Below are 22,410 nucleotides of genomic sequence, written 5' to 3'. Positions count from 1 at the left end.
TATAAACACTGACGGCATTGGGAAATACTGTGAGAGCGCCATCTAGTTCAGGAAGCTCTGTAATCAGGTCAATCGCGTTACAGGACTGGTGTCAGAAATAGTACAATAATGTTTCTATCATTAAACAGTTTGTTAAATTTTACAAATTCGACATCAAACAGTCGAAATTTTATAGAAGGTGAAAAATTAATTAATGCAGGCCATATAATTTGTTGTGGAATAGCTGCAGAAAGTGATACGCAGTATGAATTAACGGCGTTTTGCGTGCAAACATCTAACTTAATGAAAGGAAGTCCTCATGAGATATCCTTAAGTATTGAAAAAAATAATACAGTAAAATTGGCAAAATGTAGCTGTAAAACAGGACTTAGTGAAAACTGCAAACATATTGTTGCATCATTGACATTTTGTACCAGGTAGTTTAGAATAATGATTGATTCAATTCAATATTAACTACAGATAAAGATATAATTTTTTTTGTATTATAGAAATGATATATCTACACTAAACATTCTTTCACCCACTGATAAGAAGTGTGTATGGAGTGCTCCAAGAAATAAATCTTTGGAGAAATACCTGGTCCTCTACGAGGCCATGAATGTTTTGAAATTTCTAATTCTATAACATCTGCAATTTCAGAGGATGTAAAACTAATCATACGAGAAAAGTTTTCAAAATTGGTGAGGTCAAATTTACAATCCCACATATAATTGTGAATATTTGTTCACCCTTCTTAACTAATCCTATGGGCATTCGACAATTTAAAACTTTAAATGTTTTGAGTCTCTGATTGGATCATTGAATATGCACCCGAGCTTTGGCAATGTCAGCACCAATAAGTGCTTCTTCCTTAGAAAACTGTGACTTTTTTTTCAAGAAAGGAGGACGAATTAATTTTACGTCATGGTCTTTACATAATTTATCAACTGTAAATCCCCTATCAACCATGAGAGCATCATTTTTTTCTACACAATTTATGATGCCACTTTGTTAAAAAATGACATTATCAGATGTTCTTCCACCATACATGTTACGAATAAAACATATAAGGCCACCAGGAGTCACTCCTGTCATGAACTTAATACTGTATGTGTGTTTATATTGTGAATAAGTAGCTATTTGGCAACATAAATTCTTTGGTTTTTGTATAAATATTTCTGTGCAATCTAATACCACCCTTACATCTATAAAATTATTAAAACAAATTGGAATATTTCTAGAAATTTCATTCTTAGTTGCAAAATGAATTGCTTCCTTTAAACAGTGATATAACATGTCAATGGTATTTAAAATAATTTCTCTACAACTTGAAACTGATTGTCGCTTAAATAATACTTTAAGAATTGCATATGAAATATTGTGTTTTAACTTCAATTAACGTCATTATAATTATGCTTCGAATATTTGTTTTTATTAACTTATATTGTGGATATGCCAATTGCACCATACTTATTATAGTATTTAAAAGTTCAAAATTAGTTATTCCAGTTAAAGTATTTAAATATTCTTGTAGTGTAATAGTTTCACTAAAGTCTGTTATTAAGTCTCCACTTTTTACTTGAATACCAACATTAATGAGTTTTATAATGTCTTGAATGTTTTCAATATTTCCATCCTCCCTTACATTGGAAGTAGAAGGAGTACACGGATCAACATTAATAAGATCATTTGATGCACAACATGTTTCAGCTACCTTCTTTTCTCCTTGAAGACGTCGATTTTGTCTTTCATTATTTACTTTAGTTTCTTTTGGTATCTCATGCGTTCCTCTTGGCAAGTTGCATGAAGCTACTGCATTTTTTTTTTAAGCACCTTCTTCCTTTACCATTTGAATGTTAGATATCAAATGATGAAACTAACAATTAACTTATTACATCAAAAGTTAACATACATTGTAAACTTAAATAGTTATGATTATGTCCTACCCTATTTACTTCGCGACTCTGTTTCAAAGTATAGAATTCCGTGAAAATTTCTTGTCCTACCCTATTTACTTCCCGACTCTGTCTCTCTATGTTTCAGGAATGCGCGGTTTGTTTATATCGCGGGGCTCGTTGACCTCGATATATAGCTATCCTTCTTATACTTTGTTGCTATGGAGTTCGCAGGAAGGTCGAAATATAATGCAATATGTGACGGGAAATTAGTGGATTATTCTGGAAGGTAATAGAATTTCTACACGTATATAATGTGAAAAATATAGTTTTATTGAGGCCGTGATGGGCCTCGTTCATGTGCCTCCAGCACATTGAAAGAGAGCCCCAAATTGAGGGCTTCTTCATTGTTTGCACTTATGTGCATAAATGCCTCAATGCACTCGGTACATTGGGTGGCTACCCCAATATTGTAGATCTGCCTCGTGCAGATCATGCAATACTTGAAATTGATTATGTTTCTTCTTATCGTGAGGACATGACGGCTCGCGGCGCTGTAATATTTAGTTTCCTCTGCCATTAGGTTTTTGTAACAGGGCCAACAGATTTTACGACGGTATAGGTCGCTACGGTCCGTCCGATATCCCGGCCACTTTGCTGTCAAGCAGGTCATGCCGAGTAAACGTTGATAATAGTCTTTTTCTTTTTCCTCTTCACGAGGCCGGTGAATGTATTTTTCGTCCGGTGAACGGATCAACATTTTCCTCGTGATACTAATAATTTGATTTTATTTGATTATTATTTAATCTTTTCTTTTCATTTTTCTTTTAATTGATATATGCTTATGCTGTTCCTGCCTTAATTGTTTTCTCTTGGTTGTTTCTTTCTTCCTTCGTTTTATTCTTGCTCTCGGAAAATTTGTGCGTGCTTTCGCAAAGGTGTCACTTTTTGGAATGGGCCCTTGTGTAGCCTCCACCACTTTTGAATTTAGCGCTGTGAAGTTGTTTGGGCTTAATGTCCCTAGGGGCGCCATAATCTGGCGGCGTATAGGCCCTTTTTATTCTGTCCTGGTGGACAACCTTAGTTCGACGGGGGCTCACAGCTATCTTTATATTATTGTTCTTTAGGATTTCTACGATTGTATATGGCCCATCATATTCATTGCTGAATTTATTCCTTTTAGGCTTTAAAACCAGTACTTGTTCGCCTCTGTGGTAATTAACTGAGGATACTTTCTTGTCGTAGTAATATTTTTGTCTGTGTTTTGAATTTGTTAAATTGTGTCTTCCTATTTCGCGAATGTTGAGCAGTTTTGTAATTAACCTATCCACGAAATCTGGACATGTGGCTATTGGATCATTTGGTAGCAAGCTTGATGGTTGTCTGGCCTTTTTCCCATATACTAATTCGTAAGGAGTGTATTTGGTACCCTCATGTATACTTGTATTATAAGAGAACATTGCCTGTGGTAGCCACTGGTCCCATTGTTTTTCCTTTGTTATATAATGTTTCAAATATTCAACCAAGACGTGATGGCTTCTTTCCAGGGAACCGTTTGACTGTGGATGGAATGCTGAGGTTTTGTATTGCTTGATATTAAAGACTTTTGCAAACTTCCGCATGAGAGAACTGATAAATGAAGATCCTTGATCCGTGAGAATGGCTTTTGGACATCCGTATTGGCATATGAAGTGTGTGGTGAATGCTTGAGCTATTTCTTCACTTGTAAATGAAACTAATGGGATTGCTAATGAAAATTTTGTTAAATTGTCTTGTATGGTAAGTATATATGTTTTCCCGGTTTTTGTGAGTGGCAATGGTCCCACAATATCCATGGATATTTTGTCAAAGGCGTCAAGTGGCGTATCTGTAATTATCATTGGTTCCTTAGTTTTAACTCGCACTAATTTTTTTCTTTGACAACTTATGCACGTCTTAATATATTGCCTCACATCTTTTTTCATGTTTGGCCATTGGTACAGGTTCCTGATTCTATTGTAGGTCTTGGTTACCCCTTTATGTCCTCCTACTGGTGATTCGTGGTTTTCTTTAATTATTATAAGACGATCCTGTTCTGATGGCATCTGTACAGTGCCATTGCAGATTGTGATGCTGATATTTGTTTGTAAGAACCTTAGGGTGATTATTTGTTTTAATTTTTCCCATGATATATTAATTTCTGTTCTGGGTAGTGAGATTTTGTTAATGTTATTTTGTGTTAATTTATCATACAGGTTTCTAATTATGATATGATATGCTTCTTCGGTTGGAGGATCTGGCATTACCATTCCTAAAATGGTGCGTTCCGTTTTGGAAATTTCTATTATATTTCCTGCCTGGAGTGGCAGAGGTAAGGTAATTTTAATTTGTTCTTTATTTATAAATTCTGCGCTTTCCTTGCCTATAGGCTCCCTGTATAGCGAGCAAAGCGTCGATTTTGTAGGAGGTTGTAAATCTCCTCGACACAATGTCACTTACTCTTACGACGTCTTGCGGTCATAAGAGCTCACTGGATTCGAAGGTTACTGATAGGTGTGTCGTTCAATAAAATGAGACACCCCGATTAATAAGTAACAATGAATAAGTAACTTTATTATTCTTCAATGAGACAGCCCTGGTGTATGCGGGTACAAAAGATATGATTCGGTGCGAATACGTTCGATTTCTGTTGGCTTCTGCCCCCGGAGGAGCTTGACTTCACGCAGGAAGACTATGGAACCTCCTTCAGAGGGTGTGTCTTGGAAAAAAGAGGTGGTCGAAACTATTAGCTATTGGTGAGACGCGATGTGGAAATGGTTCATGGAAAATGCAACGGAAAGGGAAATCTTAACGAATAATCAGCCCATGAGCCGGTCGCCGCACGGCCATCTGTTTATTATTGCGGCTGTCTGGAGACCCTTGGCCGTGACTCGGGTAGATTGCCTGAATTTTCACGTCAAGTACCGTAACGCTAAAAGTTTACAACCCTCGTATCAAGTTTACGAGGCGCGGACTGACAGACCGAATGTCTAACAGATGTGGCGTCGAAAAGGACAAGGCATCCTTGTGCGTCCTTAGTGGTCTGGTGAAGCTAACGCTCAACACTCCCCATGTATAATAATGAATATTCCTGTGGTTTCCCTTCTCAACCATAAATGGTCTGCAATTTCCCTTACTCTACTTTGAACTTGTTCCTGGTTGGTTATTTTGGGTAGAGCTCGTTGTTGTGGCAATTCCCGTTGTCGTGATGATACCTGCTGTCGGGGTGGTCCGGTAATTGTTTTATAATTATTATTTGGATCTCTTTTTATTGTTACTGGAGATATTGGTCCGGTCAATGTTCCACTAGAGTCTCTTGTGCAATACTTCTTGCCTCTTATCGGCGGGCTATCTTTTTTGCTGCTGCTACTATTACTGGAATTTATTTTGGGAGGATCTCTATAAGTATGGTTATTTGGGACTTCTACGTTTTCGGTTATTTCCATAATTTGATCCCAATCTTTTTCCATTATTTCTATGTCCATTCGTTGTGGACTGCGAGGATGGTTAAGGGTGGATGGCTTAGGGGTTGACGGTGGAAGACCGATTTGTCCAGGGGAGGGATGAACCTCTACTGGTACCTGAATGTTTCTATTCGCTTCGAAACTATCGGTAGATGCGTCCATTTCCTCTGTTTCCCTTTTTGGTGCGATTCCTCTCTTTTTTTCTACCGGTCGGCTTGACGACGTGGTTGTTGTAGTTTTATGTTTTCTTTTTAATTTCCTCTTCATTGGTATTTGGGCTGGATTGAATTCGGATGATGATGAGGAGGTTGATCCATCTCCTTTTGGTTGTTTCGTCGGGTTTGGATTCGAGGATTCTGAAGTCGGGCTTTGATAATGAGCCCGTTTACGTTCCACCTGTAGAGGAAGTGCAATAACTGGGTTTCGTGAGAGGGCGTCCGCGTTAGTATTGTACCTCCCAGGCTTATATATGATTTTATAATCATATTCTGCTAATTTTATTTTCCAGCGCATGAGTCTGCAGGTAGGATTATCTAGTGTATGTAACCATTCTAGTGGTTTATGGTCCATTACTAAAGAAAAACGTTTTCCGTATACGTATGTTCGGAAATGTTGTACAGCGTATATCAGAGCTAGTAGCTCGCGTTCTGTTGGAGCGTACCGTGTTTCAGCATCGTTCAATATTCTTGAGGCGTACGCTATAGGTAGATCTTTCCCGATTTCTCCTTGACTTAGAACCGCGCCTACTGCATAACCAGAGGCGTCTGTCGTTATTATAAAAGGTTTATTGAAATCTGGATACTGTAATATTGGTTCCTCGCATAATGCGTCCCGTAGTGTCTCGAAAGCTATTTGTTGTTTGATTGTCCATTCGAATCTACGATCCTTTCTTGTTAGGTCGGACAATGGTTTTGCTATTTTGGAAAAATTCCTTATAAATCTCCGGTAGTATCCGGCTAATCCTAGAAACTGTCTTATGTTTTTAGCCGTTTTGGGTTGTGGGAATTGTTTAACTGCTTCTAGCTTCTTTGGGTCGGGCCTGACCCCTTCTTCATTAATTATATGACCCAAATAGCACACTTCCCTTTTTAGGAATTCGCATTTATTTGGCTGCAGAGATAGGTTAGCTTCCCTTAGTCGTTTCATTAATCTTATGAATTTTGTAGTGTGTTCTTGTAGTGAACTAGCGTAGATTACTATGTCGTCTAAGTACACGAATAATTCTACTCCTTGTAATCCAGTAAGAACTTGGTCCATTAACCTTTGGAATGTCGCGGGGGCATTTTTGAGACCGAAAGGCATCCGGTTGAATTCGTAGTGTCCATAGGGTGTAGAAAAGGCAGTTTTGTGTTTATCTTCTGGATGCATTGGTATCTGATGGAATCCTGATGCTAGATCGAATATTGAGAAGTACTTTGGGCTGCCTAGCTGATCCAATATTTCTACTATATTTGGTAAGGGGTACGCGTCCCCTATCGTACGTTCATTCAATTGGCGGAAATCTATTACGACTCTCCAGCGTTTATTCCCTTGACTATCCTCCTTTTTTGTTACTATAAATAACGGGGAGTTGTACGGTGAGGTTGAATTCTGTATTATTTTATTTTGCAAGAGATCGTTTATTTGTCGGTTGATTTCCTCCTTGTGGACTTGAGGATATCTATATTGTTTCACGTTTACGGGGGCCTCGTTTTCGGTTATTATTCTGTGTGACACAGCGTTTGTAGCTTCTAATTCGCTTCCAGGAAGGTGGAATCTATCTGCGTATTGTTTAATTAAGTTTTCAATATTGGCTCTCTCTTCCGGATTTAGATGGTTAAGACGAAGTAGTTCGAGTACTTGTTTAACATGATTTGAAGATGCGGTTGGTCTTTCTAGTTTTATTTTCTCGTAAGATTCTATTTCTACCGAAGGTATATCGATTTTTATATCGTTGGGAGATGTGTTTATGGCGTAGAGATATCCTATTCCATCGTCATTGGTAATTATGGCATTTCCCATTAAAATATTGGGGTGTACGTTTATTTTCGGCACGTATCCTGTTTTCAGATCCTGATTAATAATTTTAACTGGTATTTGATATCTCGTTCGCCCCGGGATTGTTATTTCCACGTTTCTGAATGGTAGGAATTCGTTTCCAATTCTAACTCCTCGCCTCGAGTAATCTATAGTAGCTTTACTTTGTCGGAAAAAGTCTGAACCCAAAATTCCATCCTGCTCTAGTGGTAGAGATTTAACTACGTGAATTTCTGCTATAGTATCTAGTATTTTGGTTTTAATATACCCAATAGTGTTTAGAGAACCCTCTGTTATTCCTTTTAGATTGTAGAAAATGTCTGTGTAAATCTGTGTTCCTGGTAAAACAGCATCTTCTTTGATTACACTTAAATCGGCTCCAGTATCGACCATCATTAATACTTTGTTTGAGTTAAATCCTGGACTGCTTAACGCTAAACTGGGGGCTCTCCACATTTCCATTGGTCGAAATTTTAACACGGCTTGACTGCGTACAGATTTCTGGGAAGGATTTGGTGTTTGCTGTACGGGATTTGGTGATTCCGCGGATCTTCGTTTGTCGTTATACATTTTCTTTCTACATTCCTCAATAGAGTGTCCTTTATTTTTGCAGTATCGACATTCGACTTGTGTTTGACGCAACGCGGGATTACGCGGCGTTTCTCGGGGCCCGGTATTATACGACGATGGCCTTGAACTGGTATTATATCGCGGCGCGGAGTTTTTCTTCCGGCATTCCTGAACCGTGTGTCCTACCTTACGACAATGATCGCAATATTTAGACTGTCAACTAATTTGCGCTATTTGTCCAACTGGAAGTTTACTGCTACACTCACTAGCTGAGTGCCCGTACCCGAAACAATTAGTGCACTGCGCGGAGTGCGATAGTCCTTCTGCGAACTTATTTCTCATTATGTTTTCTTGACATTCGGCTTCGGCGTTGATAGCGGAGCTAATGGCTGTATCAAGGTCGGCGAATTCGACGGTTCGCATTCGTGCGTAGATTTCAGGTTTTAACCCAGTTAAAAAGGCTTTAATTGAATTTGTTTCCGCGGATTTGTTGTATTGCGCGACGTGTAAGGGAACCTCTATTTCATTGCAATATCTTAATTGTAGGAGAATTCCGGAGACTCGACTGCTACAGTCTACAGTGGCTTCATTCGGTAACTGAGCAATTTTTGACATTTCTCCATACAACTGGATTGAAGAATGTAATGGGGCAAAACGAGAGCTGAGAACTCTAATTACTTCTTCTATAGTATTATAATCGCCGTTAAGTATGACTCGAGAGGCTTGTCCGGACAACTTACATTTGATTAACTGTACTAAACCGTATTCGGCGTTAGGCGCGACCATATTTTTCACGTTCCTACAGCATTTTGAGAATTGGTGAATAGTAATATTTCGCCCATCAAAGGCTGGAACTGTGTCTGCGGCATCGTGAATTCGGGTATGCGGTTGGCGTGCATTTTCCTGATTTAATTGTAACCCCTGCAGTTCTTCTACAACTGCGTCTACCTGAGGGGAGGTAGTAGCCATGATTTGACTTTTAATACGCCTGACTTAGTAAAGAAAGAAGGAGTCTTGTTCTTCTCTAGGAAGGTTTATCTCCCTTGCCACACGTTTCGTGGTTATAAAGCAACTAACCATCCCACCGCTGTCACCAAAATTTTTACTACCTCTAACGTTCTAGAACGGGTCGTGCCGTTTGTCGCAGGAGATTCCACGAATAGAGCGGTTACTCGTGGATTTGTGGGATTGGTTCGGGTGGCGTGAGATAAAGAAATGAATTTCAAGAAACGAGAGTCCTTCTTTACCATAAAATAACAAAAGTAATTTATTCAAAATAAAGGGTTTGACGCTTGGTCGGAACTGAACATATATTACGACACGGTGTCGTGGGAATTTGATTATAAATTGATCGAGCAATTGAGAATTGCGTAATGATGTATCGGTCAGTATTAAAGTAACGAAAAATTACGCTTGGTCGATAAGAAATAGATTTAGACGCTTCGGTTGGTATTAAAGTAACAAAAGTTACGCTTGATCGATAAGAAATAGATTTACACGCTTCGGTCGGTATTAAAGTAACGAAAATTACGCTTGGTCGATAAGAAATAGAATTTGGCCCTTTGGTCGGTAGGGCTGAACGCAAAGATTCGTTTTTAGACGATTTCGGTATATAATGGTTAATTAGTTAAATAGTACGATGCTAGATCGCTAATTGAACAAGAGTCTCGACGCTAAGTCGGTAATATAAATGTAATACAAGGAATGACGCTAGGTCGTTTGAATAGGGTATTCGAGAGGATTCCTTCTCCCGATTTCGTACTGGCTTCCTGTTGCCTATCAGCTTGCCCACGCTTTCTAGGATGGAAGCCGAGTGCTAGTTAAAGCGATCTCGGATGGTAGCCAGGTAGCCGGTTAGGGTGTCCCCAGATGGAAGTTGATTTGGTCGACGTCCTTCCTTCAAAAATGGTATTTTCTTCTGGTGACTATCAGCTGGCCCACGCTTTGGAGTATGGAAGCTGAGGGGGCTAATTAAAGCGACCTTGGATTTGAAGGTGAGGGGGCTAATTAAAGCGACCTCGGAATTGAAGGTGAGGGGGCTAATTAAAGCGACCCCGGAATTGAAGGTGAAGGGGCTAATTAAAGCGACCTCGGAATTGAAGGTGAGGGGGCTAATTAAAGCGACCTCGGAATTGAAGGAGGTATTAGGACGTCGAATTAAGATAAACTGAGCGGCTACTGTTTGGTTCGTTGGCAAAACCAAGTCTGCTTTTAGGCTGCTGGCGCGCCTGTATTTATACGATTTGGCGAGACTTTGATCTCGCCAATCACTTGCTTCGCGAACTCGCGCACCAATTAGAATTAGCATCCGGTTCCCGTCGGTCGCGCACTACACTTGAGTTAGTCGGCGTCCGGTTGAACGCGCGGTCTACGCAAGCGCGTTTGGTTCGTTCGCGGCACTGAGTTCGGCGTTTGAAATGGGGCGGTAATGCGCGTGCGTTGCGCGTACGCTAGTACCCTGTTTCTCGTTGCGCTCGCAAATCCTTAGTACTAATATTACAAAACCATGATTAATATGAAATATTAATGAAAAAAAATTATGGCGGTAGGTAGCGGTACGTTACACATGTGCACAGGTAGCATACGAGACATTGAATCGGCGTTGGTGTGTATTTTAACCCGCAAGTTTGGACTGGGTGATAATAACTTTACCACGGGTGGTAACGTGCGGATACCAAAGTTTTGGATTCTAGCTACTGCTTTCCACAACAGCCGAAAGGATTATTTGTTTTGCACGCACGTCTTTTTGTACCCCGAACAGTGTACAACAAGACACACGGTTAGTTTTAGCGATGTAAACGCAGGAAATAACGGAATATCTTATCTAAACAGATCCGTATTACTTCCTTAGTTCATTTAAATCGTAGTACCAAGGGGATTTCATCATCGGTTTCCGACCCAGTATACGTGTGGCCTGATTCAGTCATACCTACTCATTTTTTATTGATATGGAGCATATACAACATAGTGACCACTTCCCACGTGTGCCCATATACTTTGAAAAACATATCCCCATGTCCTAATAAGCGCGAACATGGCATATAGGAATGGGATGTGGAGGAACGTGGGAACATCATAAATGATTCCCGAGTGAAACGTAAGGGTAACGGGTCAGCTAGTACTTCATAAAGCTACCAATAATTCTTCATACTTAACAGTTTAACGGGGAATGAAATTTGTAAAATTTTCACCCAATTCTCCGCGATTCCAATAACACTCGAAATTTCGTACGAATTTCATTTGCAAAAAGGCATTCCATGTACCTAAGTAGTTAAAATATGCAGTTAAATCAGTGCTGAATCACTTAAAATAAAACTAAGTAGGTAATTTTATGATTCACTTGTACTCCGAACTGCATTTCAAACAATTCTGAATCTGTCACATGGCACCAATCAATACGTGCCAATATCTCATGTATCCATTCCTTCTGCATAAAAAATGCACATAACAAAGTATCTAATAAATATTTGCAAACTTTTTTGTTCCGCACAAATTTTACCTTAGGTACTACGGTCTTTGGATCTTTTCTTGCCCAAACACATTTTCATTTCGTTAACTCAATTACAGTCCTCGGGTCTTTTTTATTGAAACGCATTTTTATTTCGCTAACCTCCATATCGAGCCCACCTTGTCCGCCATTAACATTCCTAGCTAATGCTCCTCGACAGCTGATAGGGGCAGCCAAAATAATTTCTATTTTACATTTTATTGATACCTCAGCTATTTGTCGATAAGTAGAACATTTCCTCCGTTCGTGCCCCGGAAGAATGCAACTTGTCTCTAAAGGAATAGAAGGATAGGTTCTGTTCCCGAATTGAAACACACAATAACGTTCAACGTGAGTCTTTTATTCAGTGACTTATATCTGCTCAAACGTTAAGACTTGTTGAGGTCAGGATGAAGACTGACGTCTGCCGGACGCACAATTTTCCGGCAAGACGCGCGCGGGTAGAAAACTCCTCCTAATTGGTTGACCCGATGCCGATGTCAACCAATCGGTATCGTACGGCGCGCTTCCACCATAGCGGGGGTGAAATTTGGCGGGAGAAATACTTCTGGTAACGCAGCAGGATTTCCCCAGACCCCGAGGTGCGTGACGTGGCCGGTCGCAGGCCGCCGGCCCCGCACCGTGGGCCCTACAGAAACTCAAGGTTTACGATACCCGCAATAACTATTGAGGCCGTAAACGAAAGTCTCTAAGGAAACATGCTTTGTTCAAATCACGAAAAGAACGGAAAGCGGCTTACTCAAAAATAGTTTTGCTGGCGCGCGTGTCATAAACCATGCCGACCATCTGTACGCCAAATGTTCATATTTTTCCGTACCGATGACCGCTACATCTCCTTGAACTCTAACGAGGACCAAGGAAACATCGAATACACTTTCGACGTGGGTCCTTTTTTTCCGCGGCGATAAAGTAACGAAGCGAGGGATGGCGCTAAAGAATCAGGGAGAAAGAAAGGCAGTTCGCACAATGAACTCTTTTTCTACTTTTTCTTTCATGTCGCTCGGTCGGTGAGAGCCGGCCACATTTTCCCCCGTCCATTAATTTTTTCTTGCTACGTTTCAGCTCGGCGTCGCAGCTTTCTGGCATGGAGGCCGAAGAGGAGACGAGCAACGAACGAGTGGCCACTTACAAAGTCGGCATGCTGGGCGCGTCTGGGGTAGGGAAAACCGCCCTCACCGCGCAGTTCACCACCAGCGATTACATTTGCGCTTACGACACGTCGCTGGGTGAGTACGAGGACGTTTCCTGACGTTTCTGTGACGTCGACTTGAAATTGAATAAATTTTTGCGACAGCTTCCTTGATATCGCGTGAATTTTAGAGGAGAATTGTTGTATGTGTTTAATATCCTTTTTTAAGGAGTATGAGGGAGGGGGAGATGCGATTAAGTTGTTGGATATATTTTTGAGGAAGAATGTGGAAGAGTTAGCGATTCACTTATATCAATGAAAGATTTGATCGACTGCGTTATTCGAGCCATTTCGAATAAATATTGTTCAAAAGTTGTTTCTTCGTTATCGAATCTATTTATGTTGTTCATATGAATTTGGCGCTGCCTTGCAAGACGATGAATCGCTTTCGCTGCATGTGTCAAACCTATTAGAAGGGGTATGTAGCATTTTTTAGTATTTTTTTAATAGATGTAGGGTCCCACTATTTTGCCAATTGTTTTCCTAGGGCCATTCAAATTATGGATATCTTACCCGCACCTTTGGATTATACATATAATAAATGAAACAAAGTCTGGGGGAATTGGCCATTACTCCAGTGATTTCAAATCGATAATTCACTTAAGGGGTCATTCTACATTGATCGGCCGAAAAATTAAGCTATGATTAAAGTTTTTTGTCTTAGTAAATACAACATATAATGAAACTGATTTTTTAAAAATATTTATTAAGCTCCTCTTATATTATACAAAACAAAAATTGAAAAGAATATTTTATTTATTTTAATTGTTTTTTTACAGCGTCAATATGGCACCTAAAAAAAGAGGTATGATCGTGGCGGAGGTAATTTCCCGGCACAGGCTTATTTGAAACAAAAAATTCTAAAAAATTCTTAATCTGTATGAGTGTTGCTACCGTCCATAGCTCAATTGACAATTTTTGTTGAAAAATAACAACATGACACCGATTGAAAAAAATGTTTGACAGAACACCCGACGGGATGTTTTCTCGATTATTTTCCGACAAAAATTGTTAATTGAGCTACGGCCGGTAGCGACACTCATACAGATTAAAAATCTTTTCGAATTTTATGTTTCAGATAAGCCTGAGCCGGGATATCACCTGCGCCACGAACATACCTGTTTGGTTTAGGTGCTATATTGACGCTATAAAAAATTTAAAACAAATTAAACGAATCGTTTTTTTGTATAATATAAGCGTAGCTTAATAAATTCCAAAAATATTTAATTCATTATATGTTGTATTAATTCAGAAAAAATGTTTAAAACTAGCTTATGGTTTTGGCCGATCAAAGTAGAATGACCCCTTTTCCGAATGAAATGGCTCCAACTTTTATTTTATTGAAATGGATATTTATACTGATAAGCTTCTACCCTGAAGAATGTTTCGATGTTACGATTATTATATTTTCCGGTAATTTCATTGAAAATAGGAGAGAAATATAAAAATCCAGGTATAAAAATTCTACTCTTAAAATCGTAAGAAAGTCGTGTCCACAATATAAACTCAATTCTCTACCATCATCCGTAATAAACTTACTACCTGAGATCATTGAAAATTAAAACATCTATGTATTCCGTATGAGTACCTACTCGAAGGAGTTCGCCAAATTTAATCTAATCTCATGTACCCGAATACAAAAAAACGGAAAACGAAAAAGTTACAAAAAGTCCATGTAAAAACAGGTACCGCGCATATGAAAAAATGCAGCATTGTGTCCCGACCGCAATCATACCCAACCATACAAACAAATCGTCAAACCTCGAACTCACTTTCTTCTCACTGCATCATTTACGAGATATTGTAAATCGAATGGAATGGTGGACTGATTGTCGCGACACGCGTTCAAATGAGTCGTAAAAACAAACAAATCATTTACTTGAGAGTGTATAGCAGCCTTAAGGGAGGAGGCCTACCTAGAATTTTTCGAAAAATCGATTTTCTTGAAGTACAAGTACAACATCTTGAACATATTCCCTGAATGTGTCAAGTTAACTCCATAAAAAACTTCAGAAAAGTAAAAAAATTACGCCAAGTACATGAAAGCAAATAAATCACAAAAAATAGAAGATAATAATAATTATAAAATAAAAAAAGATGTGAAATCAAAATGAGCTGCACGTACATAAAGGTAATGTTAAATACAAATAAATATTTTAATACGAATCAACATTTTATTCAAAATACTTGACGTTGCGAAACAGAAAAAATGTTAATTGTCCTCGTATTAATAATTTACAATAACTCCCTTACAATCTAAAATACATAAACATATACATATACATATTAGAAACGCAGTCAGATTTATTCTACATGTATTTAATTCTAATGTCATACGTAGCATATGCGCACGCACACATACACACATTCATGAACGCACACACAAGAAAGAAAGAAAAAGATTAATTAATGCAATTTATACATATTTATTCAGTTTAGCGGCACCAATTCGGGACGCAGCGCCAAGTATTTTGAATAAAATATTTATTTGTATTTATCATTACCTTTATGTACGTGCAGCTCATTTTGATTTCACATCTTTTTTTATTTTATAATTATTATTATCTTCTATTTTTTGTGATTTATTTGCTTTCATGTACTTGGCGTAATTTTTTTACTTTTCTGAAGTTTTTTATGGAGATCTCACTTCTTTTTACAAAGATAATTTACATAGAGTATGACTTCAGATAATTTTAAAAAATACAAATTATTATTATATTATTAATTGATGACTGGATAATTTTTCCATCCTCTCGGGTTTTTTTTTAAATATATTGTATTGTCATCCAAACTACGCACGCCTGCAAAGCTTCAAGACAATTGGATTGGTGGAATTGGTTTAAATTGGTTTTTATCATTTAAATTAAAAAGAAATTCATTTATGTATATATTTGTAAAAACACGTTTATAACTTGGTTATAACTTGACGGTAAGCTGTCAAAATTTGGAGTAGATTGCATAGCGAAGATAGCGATTGACGAACGAAACGTGTGTTAGTTCCGTTTTGGCTGAAGGTGTGCGTGTAACGCGTATACGTATTATGTCGACAAAATTTGGTTGGAGAATCAGGAGAAAAACCTTATCGCATCTGACAGATTCATGGGACGATATTACGATATCTCGGTTATGCGCGGACCGATTTTATTGAAATTGGCCTTATTCGAAAGCTTATATGCGGATTACTTAAGAAAAATGCCTTTACATTTAGAAAATATTGCAGGCGTGATGAGATATTAAGGAAATAAGTTTCAGGTTAGGTTGGAATGGCTCCGCGACGAGTAAAGGTACACGGTAGCGACAGTCGACATATACAGGGTGTCTTTCCTGTACTTGGCGTCGAGACGCTACCGCGTCTCTAGATCCGACTAATATTGACAAAGTTATACGCGTGTAAGTGGGCATAACTGTTCCTCGGTGTAGCGCTCAAACCCAAACTTTAAACGCGTTTTCCTCAAAATCATGTTTTCAAAGTCGGTGACACACATAACTAAAAAATTAATGAACCGATTTATTCGAGGCTTTGCAGATTTATTTTAGGGTTAAATATCTAAGCGCTATCGGCAGCTTTTCCTTTTTTTTTGCACTCGAAAAGCGAGCGATTTTTTGCCAAATATCGATGCTTCAACTTTGCACAGCCGCCATTTTGTCTGAAAATAATTTTTCAAAAATCGGGCCCGATAGCGCCTAGATAATTTCATATATTATCTAACAAATTTCGACTTTTCAATTTTGGATGATCCTGCACCGAGCTTCAGTTGTCATCGCAAAGCGCCTAAACAAAGGACGTCTCGGGCATTGCCTATAACTGACAAACCTTTCAATACTTTTCGAATAGACTAATGTTTAATAATTAAAGTTCATCGGTTTTTCTAGAAAAAATTCCCAAAGAAGCATGTTGTTTTGACCGTTCTAGGTCGACTCCCCCCCCTCCCCCCCAAGGGGGTACTGTATCGTAACTGCCAGTTTTTCAACGCCATTTGAAAGTATGTTCGAAGTATTAATCGAAATTTTTTTATCACACATATACATAGATATGTATAGTCGGTGGCTCCAGCCTCTTCAAAAAAAATCTTTTCCGACGGGCGTTGGTGTGGGAACTATTCTAGTCATCCAAAATGGAAAAACTAAGATTTATTTTCTTTATTGTGTTTGTCGCTATGGTTGTGTTACGTGCCGGTTACCTTTTCAAATTCCTTTCTAAATCTTTGCGATACAATCAATTCACGGATGTCGACGATTGATTCAACCATCGCGCGTTATGGGAACTTCCCTCAATGAATAGTGGATTATCTGTGAAAATTCTTATTAGTTATAATTTAATTCAGCTTCAAGCCTGTCACGCCACGGCATATTCCCATGGAAGACGCGACAATAATCTTCCAACGCCGTCGGCGTTCTTAGAATGCGCGTTGTGATAAGCATTTCGAACCCTAAGCATTACAGTAGCTCACCTTATATTTTTCTTCCCTGTTAAATTTTGTTATACAATCATTGACACCTGATCCTACCCTTGAGTGTTGCGGGAGTTTCCTTCGATCAATTGCCAATGATCTATAACCGAAGTATAATAACAATTTATAAGTACTCGTTACGCCACTGCGGTTCTTCCATGCAAACATGTTCCAGCGCCGTCGACGTTCGTGGAACGCCGGACGCGATAACGACCTAAGTACTGAGATGCTGGGAACGTTCCAAGCGACGACGGTTAGGCCTGTGTGCATGGGGGTGCAAAGTCAGCAATTTTGGCGCTCTTTGTTCGAAGGCCCGAGTGCTGGGGGCTGCCCTGCGATCACTCGCAAGTCGCATAGTGCACAGTCGTTCTGTCCGAGGGACATTGCTGTTTGTTTAAAATAGTCATTGAGCTGGAGTTACATCGTGTCATAGTGACGTGGAAAGACTCAGTCCCCGTAGAAATTGTATATAATTACATATCATCTAATTCAATATTCACTATTTAAGGCAGTCGACTGACAAGTCGCATAGTGCGTGGTCGATTTGTCCGAGGGACATTGCTATTTGTATAAAATAGTCTTTGAGCCGGAGTTCCAGTGTGTCATAGTGACGTGGAAAGACTCAGTCCCCGTAGAAATTGTATATAATTACATATCATCTAATTCAATATTCACTATTTAAGGCAGTCGACTGACAAGTCGCATAGTGCGTGGTCGATTTGTCCGAGGGACATTGCTATTTGTATAAAATAGTCTTTGAGCCGGAGTTCCAGTGTGTCATAGTGACGTGGAAAGACTCAGTCCCCGTAGAAATTGTATATAATTACATATCATCTAATTCAATATTCACTATTTAAGGCAGTCGACTGACTAGTCGCATAGTGCGTGGTCGATTTGTCCGAGGGACATTGCTATTTGTATAAAATAGTCTTTGAGCCGGAGTTCCAGTGTGTCATAGTGACGTGGAAAGACTCAGTCCCCGTAGAAATTGTATATAATTACATATCATCTAATTCAATATTCACTATTTAAGGCAGTCGACTGACAAGTCGCATAGTGCGTGGTCGATTTGTCCGAGGGACATTGCTATTTGTATAAAATAGTCTTTGAGCCGGAGTTCCAGTGTGTCATAGTGACGTGGAAAGACTCAGTCCCCGTAGAAATTGTATATAATTACATATCATCTAATTCAATATTCACTATTTAAGGCAGTCGACTGACAAGTCGCATAGTGCGTGGTCGATTTGTCCGAGGGACATTGCTATTTGTATAAAATAGTCTTTGAGCCGGAGTTCCAGTGTGTCATAGTGACGTGGAAAGACTCAGTCCCCGTAGAAATTGTATATAATTACATATCATCTAATTCAATATTCACTATTTAAGGCAGTCGACTGACAAGTCGCATAGTGCGTGGTCGATTTGTCCGAGGGACATTGCTATTTGTATAAAATAGTCTTTGAGCCGGAGTTCCAGTGTGTCTCGTAGAACGGGGAAGGACTCATTGTCAGGCCCCGTAGAGACTCTTATATACTTTTACGTTTTTGTCTTAAATTCTTCCGTTTAAATCCTTATTAACATTCTTGCGTTTAACAAAAATAATACATTGTGAATCGACATCGACATTAGTGTGTTGTGCTACGCATCCTGCGTTTCATCATTAACCGCAGGCCCCTCCAGGGACAGAGAAAGACTTGCCTCCAGGGGCAGTGAAAGATTAACATGCAGAGAGAGAGAGAGAGAGGGAGAGGGAGGGAGAGGGAGAGGGGGAGAGGGAGGGAGAGGGAGAGGGAGGGAGAGGGAGGGAGAGAGGTAGAGGGAGAGGGAGGGGGAGGGGGAGAGGGAGGGTGGGAGAGGTAGGGGAAGGGGGAGAGGGAGGGGGAGGGGGGAGGGAGATAGAGAGGGAGATAGAGAGAGAGATGGAGAGAGAGAGAGATGGAGAGAGAGAGAGATAGAGAGAGAGATAGAGGGAGAGGGAGGGGGAGGGGAGAGAGAGAGAGAGAGAGAGAGAGAGAGAGAGAGAGAGAGAGAGAAAGACGTACAAAACTTGACAATCCTCGTGTCGAATCGAACACCGGACCAATATTGCTCACCTTGTACTTTTATATTCGCGACTCATCTTTGACTCTTTTCAAAACCTATGTAGATTCCCCAATCATGTACCACCTTTTGATTCTCCTCTTTTTTCATATTATTGTACTACATGGTAATTTTCACGTAAATCTTGTGTCATTCTCTCAAACCAGTCTCCTTTAAAATACCACTTCCTGACGGGGTCAACCTGTATGGGTTGAAGCGAGAGCGTATCACAAAACAAATCTATTAAAAATAATTTATATGAATTCGTTAAGCGTTGCGTGGGAAAAATTAGACGAATCCGCTCGGTCTCGTTTAAAATTAACGCCCTCACGTAACAGTTGAAACCACGGACGAGTCTCTATATTGTATATAATTAATTCTACAGAACGAAAACAACTTAATTTATTAGCAAAAATCGAACATTTTTTTCAAAATGCTGTCATTCTGGAAATTTTTTGTTGTTAGGGGGCCTCTGTGGCTCCAACCATAGCGGCAAACATAACAAAGAAAACAACCCTTAGTTTTCCCATTTTGGATGACTAGAACAGTTTCCACACCAACGCCCATCGGAAAAGATTTTTTTTGAAGAAGCTTGCACCAACGATTATATCTATGAATGTGTGAAAACATACTTCAATATGCAGGCAAAACGTCAGATAGTATAAACTTATAGTTTTCGTTAAATAAATTCCCGAAGATGGCGTTGAGAAACGGGCAGTTACACTTTCCTTAAATACAAATTCTAAGAATTTCTTTTTAATCTGGTGACATTCCTAGAAAAATAGGTAGGAATATTTTTTCTTACAATTAAAATGAAGCGAAGACATTTAATCGGACCGTGGTAGATTAAAAAAACCGTACAAAAGAGAATTTGATTTTTTCAAGAATGTGTTAAATCAAAATCGTGTAAAAACCGAATTAAGTGTATTTATTTCACAAATATAGCAACAGTTGGGGGATTATTCTGGCAAATACAGAAGGTTTGTAGAAGTCAATCTTTTTAACTTGGCAAAATCGAAACACTTGTTACATTTATCATAAATATGCTTCGATGTGTTTTCTATTTTTGGAATGTATTTCTTGGTACCAAAAATGTGAAAACGTAAGACCGATAGCATCCGTAATTAATTGACAATTTCATGCACTCGAGCGTAGCGGTAAATTTTCGTTACACGATAATCCCGTTTCCAGCCTGTCACAAACGGTCGTTTAATTTGCGGTCGATAACTGACCAAGTTCTGTCGTGCTCGTTAAACAATATTTCACGGCTTCCGAGTTGAAACTGCAAACAGTAATTTTCCACGGAACGTACGAAGCGTCGAAATGTTCTCTCGTCAATGTAAATTAATGAGTCTACTTTTCAAATAAGTTGAGCATTTCAGAAGACATTTGAATATTCAATGAAGAACATGGCTAATTGTAACGTTACGTGTTTAAAGATGATGTATGTTTTTTGTGTTGAATGAATATTGTGTTCCTTCAATGCAAATTGCAGGCTTGTAAATTATAATGTCCACAAAATTACCTTTTTTAAATAAAGGTAGAAAAAAGTGCGCCAAGAATACGCGCGCGCGCAGACGAGCGAAAAAAAAATGTCGTAAATTTATTAATGTGCTTTATTTAGCAATACAAAATTAATGATATATAAAAATCGCGCCAAAACAAAAAATGTATTAAATAATATTAAGCAGCAATATTTTTATTTTATACAAATAAATATTTCAATAGCAATAAATATTTTATTCAAAATGTTAATTGTCTTGGTTTAAATAATAAAATAAGCCAATACACCAGTGAGACAAGAAAGAAAGAAAAATATTAATGCAATTTATACATATTTATTCAGTTTAGCAACACCAATTCGGAGCGCAGCGCCAAGTATTTTGAATAAAATATTTATTGCTATTGAAATATTTATTTGTATAAAATAAAAATATATCTGCTTAATATTATTTAATACATTTTTTGTTTGTATAAATAGCCATTGTTATTATTGGCGCAATTTTTGTATATCATTAATTTTGTAAAGCTACATATAGCAAATTAATAAATTTACGACAGTTTTTTTCGTTCGTCTGCGCGCGCGCGTATACTAGGCGCACTTTTTTGTACCATTTTTTAAAAAAAGGTAATTTTGTGGAGATTACACACATTTTGTAGTGTTTATTGATGACTGATTAATTTTTACACCCTCTCGGGGGTTATTATTTAAATATATTGTATTGTCATCGAAATTACGCACGTCTGTAAAGCTTCAAGACAATTGGATTGGTGGAATTGGATTAAATTTGAGTTTTCAGATATGAACCAAACATACACGAAGCTAACAGAGGATCGAAGTTGAATAAAATCGTTTAATTAATATAATACTATGTCACAATAAATTCTTTTCTCTGACGTAGATCACACTGCATCATCTTCTGCTTCGATTATCTGTAAATGTATAATATCCACGTTTTACTTACAACTTAACGTAGAACTTATATAGAAATAGAGTGGCCCTTTGCTATAATAAGTGTAGAGACTACAAAATGTGGCCGAAGGAAGTGAGAGCGTATGGCAGAAAGTCTTTGTTCCAGCAGAATCATATCTCTCTCTCTGTCCATCTCTCTTTCTCTCTATCTCTACTTTTCACATCATTCGCAAGAATATTATCAAACAGCTGATGGACCTCTAATTTACCTTTCGCAACACTCATACACACACTCACGCTCTCGCGACCGACCTGAGTGCTCGGTTATACAGAGCAGTAGTATCTCGATAACATTCGCATAAATCGTCACGCATCTATTGTACCGCATCAGTTCTCTATATCTCTCAATAAACTGCACTATTCACAACGATTTTTGAGTTCTCTCTATACATTTTTTGGTCCTTCGAGCCGGAGTGTTGTGAATAGCACAGTATCAGTAAAGTGAAAAGTGCAGACTCGCTCTCTAAACTCAAAGAAAGTCTCGTGTGTGTGCGACGGTAAGAGTCAACGGTTATTCTCTCTCACTCTTGCCCTCGCCGTGCTCTCGTCTCGTCTCTTGTGTCTACGTTCGTGCTCTCTCTCAACAGTTGTAATTTTCGCGCGTGAAAAGAAATTCGTACACGTGCGTGATCTGCAAAAATTATTTCATCGTGCTCCGGGAGTGTCGCGAAGTGTTGTTCAATCCAAGTGCTAGTACGTTACAAAGATTTGAACAATGTCGGCTACAGTCGCTGCTGTTGTTGACAAGCAAACCACTCAATACGGCCTCAT

At 38.7% G+C, this 22,410-nt stretch overlaps 1 protein-coding gene and 1 long non-coding RNA gene across 2 annotated transcripts in view; one reads left to right on the top strand and one right to left on the bottom strand.

The window, feature by feature from the left end:
- The window catches only part of LOC143377876 (uncharacterized), a 475,856-nt gene that overhangs the window by 234,633 nt on the left and 218,813 nt on the right, over positions 1-22,410 (top strand). The window contains exon 5 of the mRNA XM_076829675.1: positions 12,513-12,676. Within this exon, the coding sequence (XP_076685790.1) occupies positions 12,513-12,676 (164 nt within the window). The remainder of the gene's footprint in view (positions 1-12,512; positions 12,677-22,410) is intronic.
- Positions 1-22,410, bottom strand: part of LOC143377900 (uncharacterized) — a 250,616-nt gene that overhangs the window by 183,506 nt on the left and 44,700 nt on the right. The window lies entirely within an intron of this gene.

This window comes from Andrena cerasifolii, chromosome 16, assembly GCF_050908995.1.
Source record: "Andrena cerasifolii isolate SP2316 chromosome 16, iyAndCera1_principal, whole genome shotgun sequence".
NCBI classification, from domain to species: Eukaryota; Metazoa; Arthropoda; class Insecta; order Hymenoptera; family Andrenidae; genus Andrena; species Andrena cerasifolii.
This window is presented reverse-complemented; position numbering and strand designations above follow the sequence as displayed.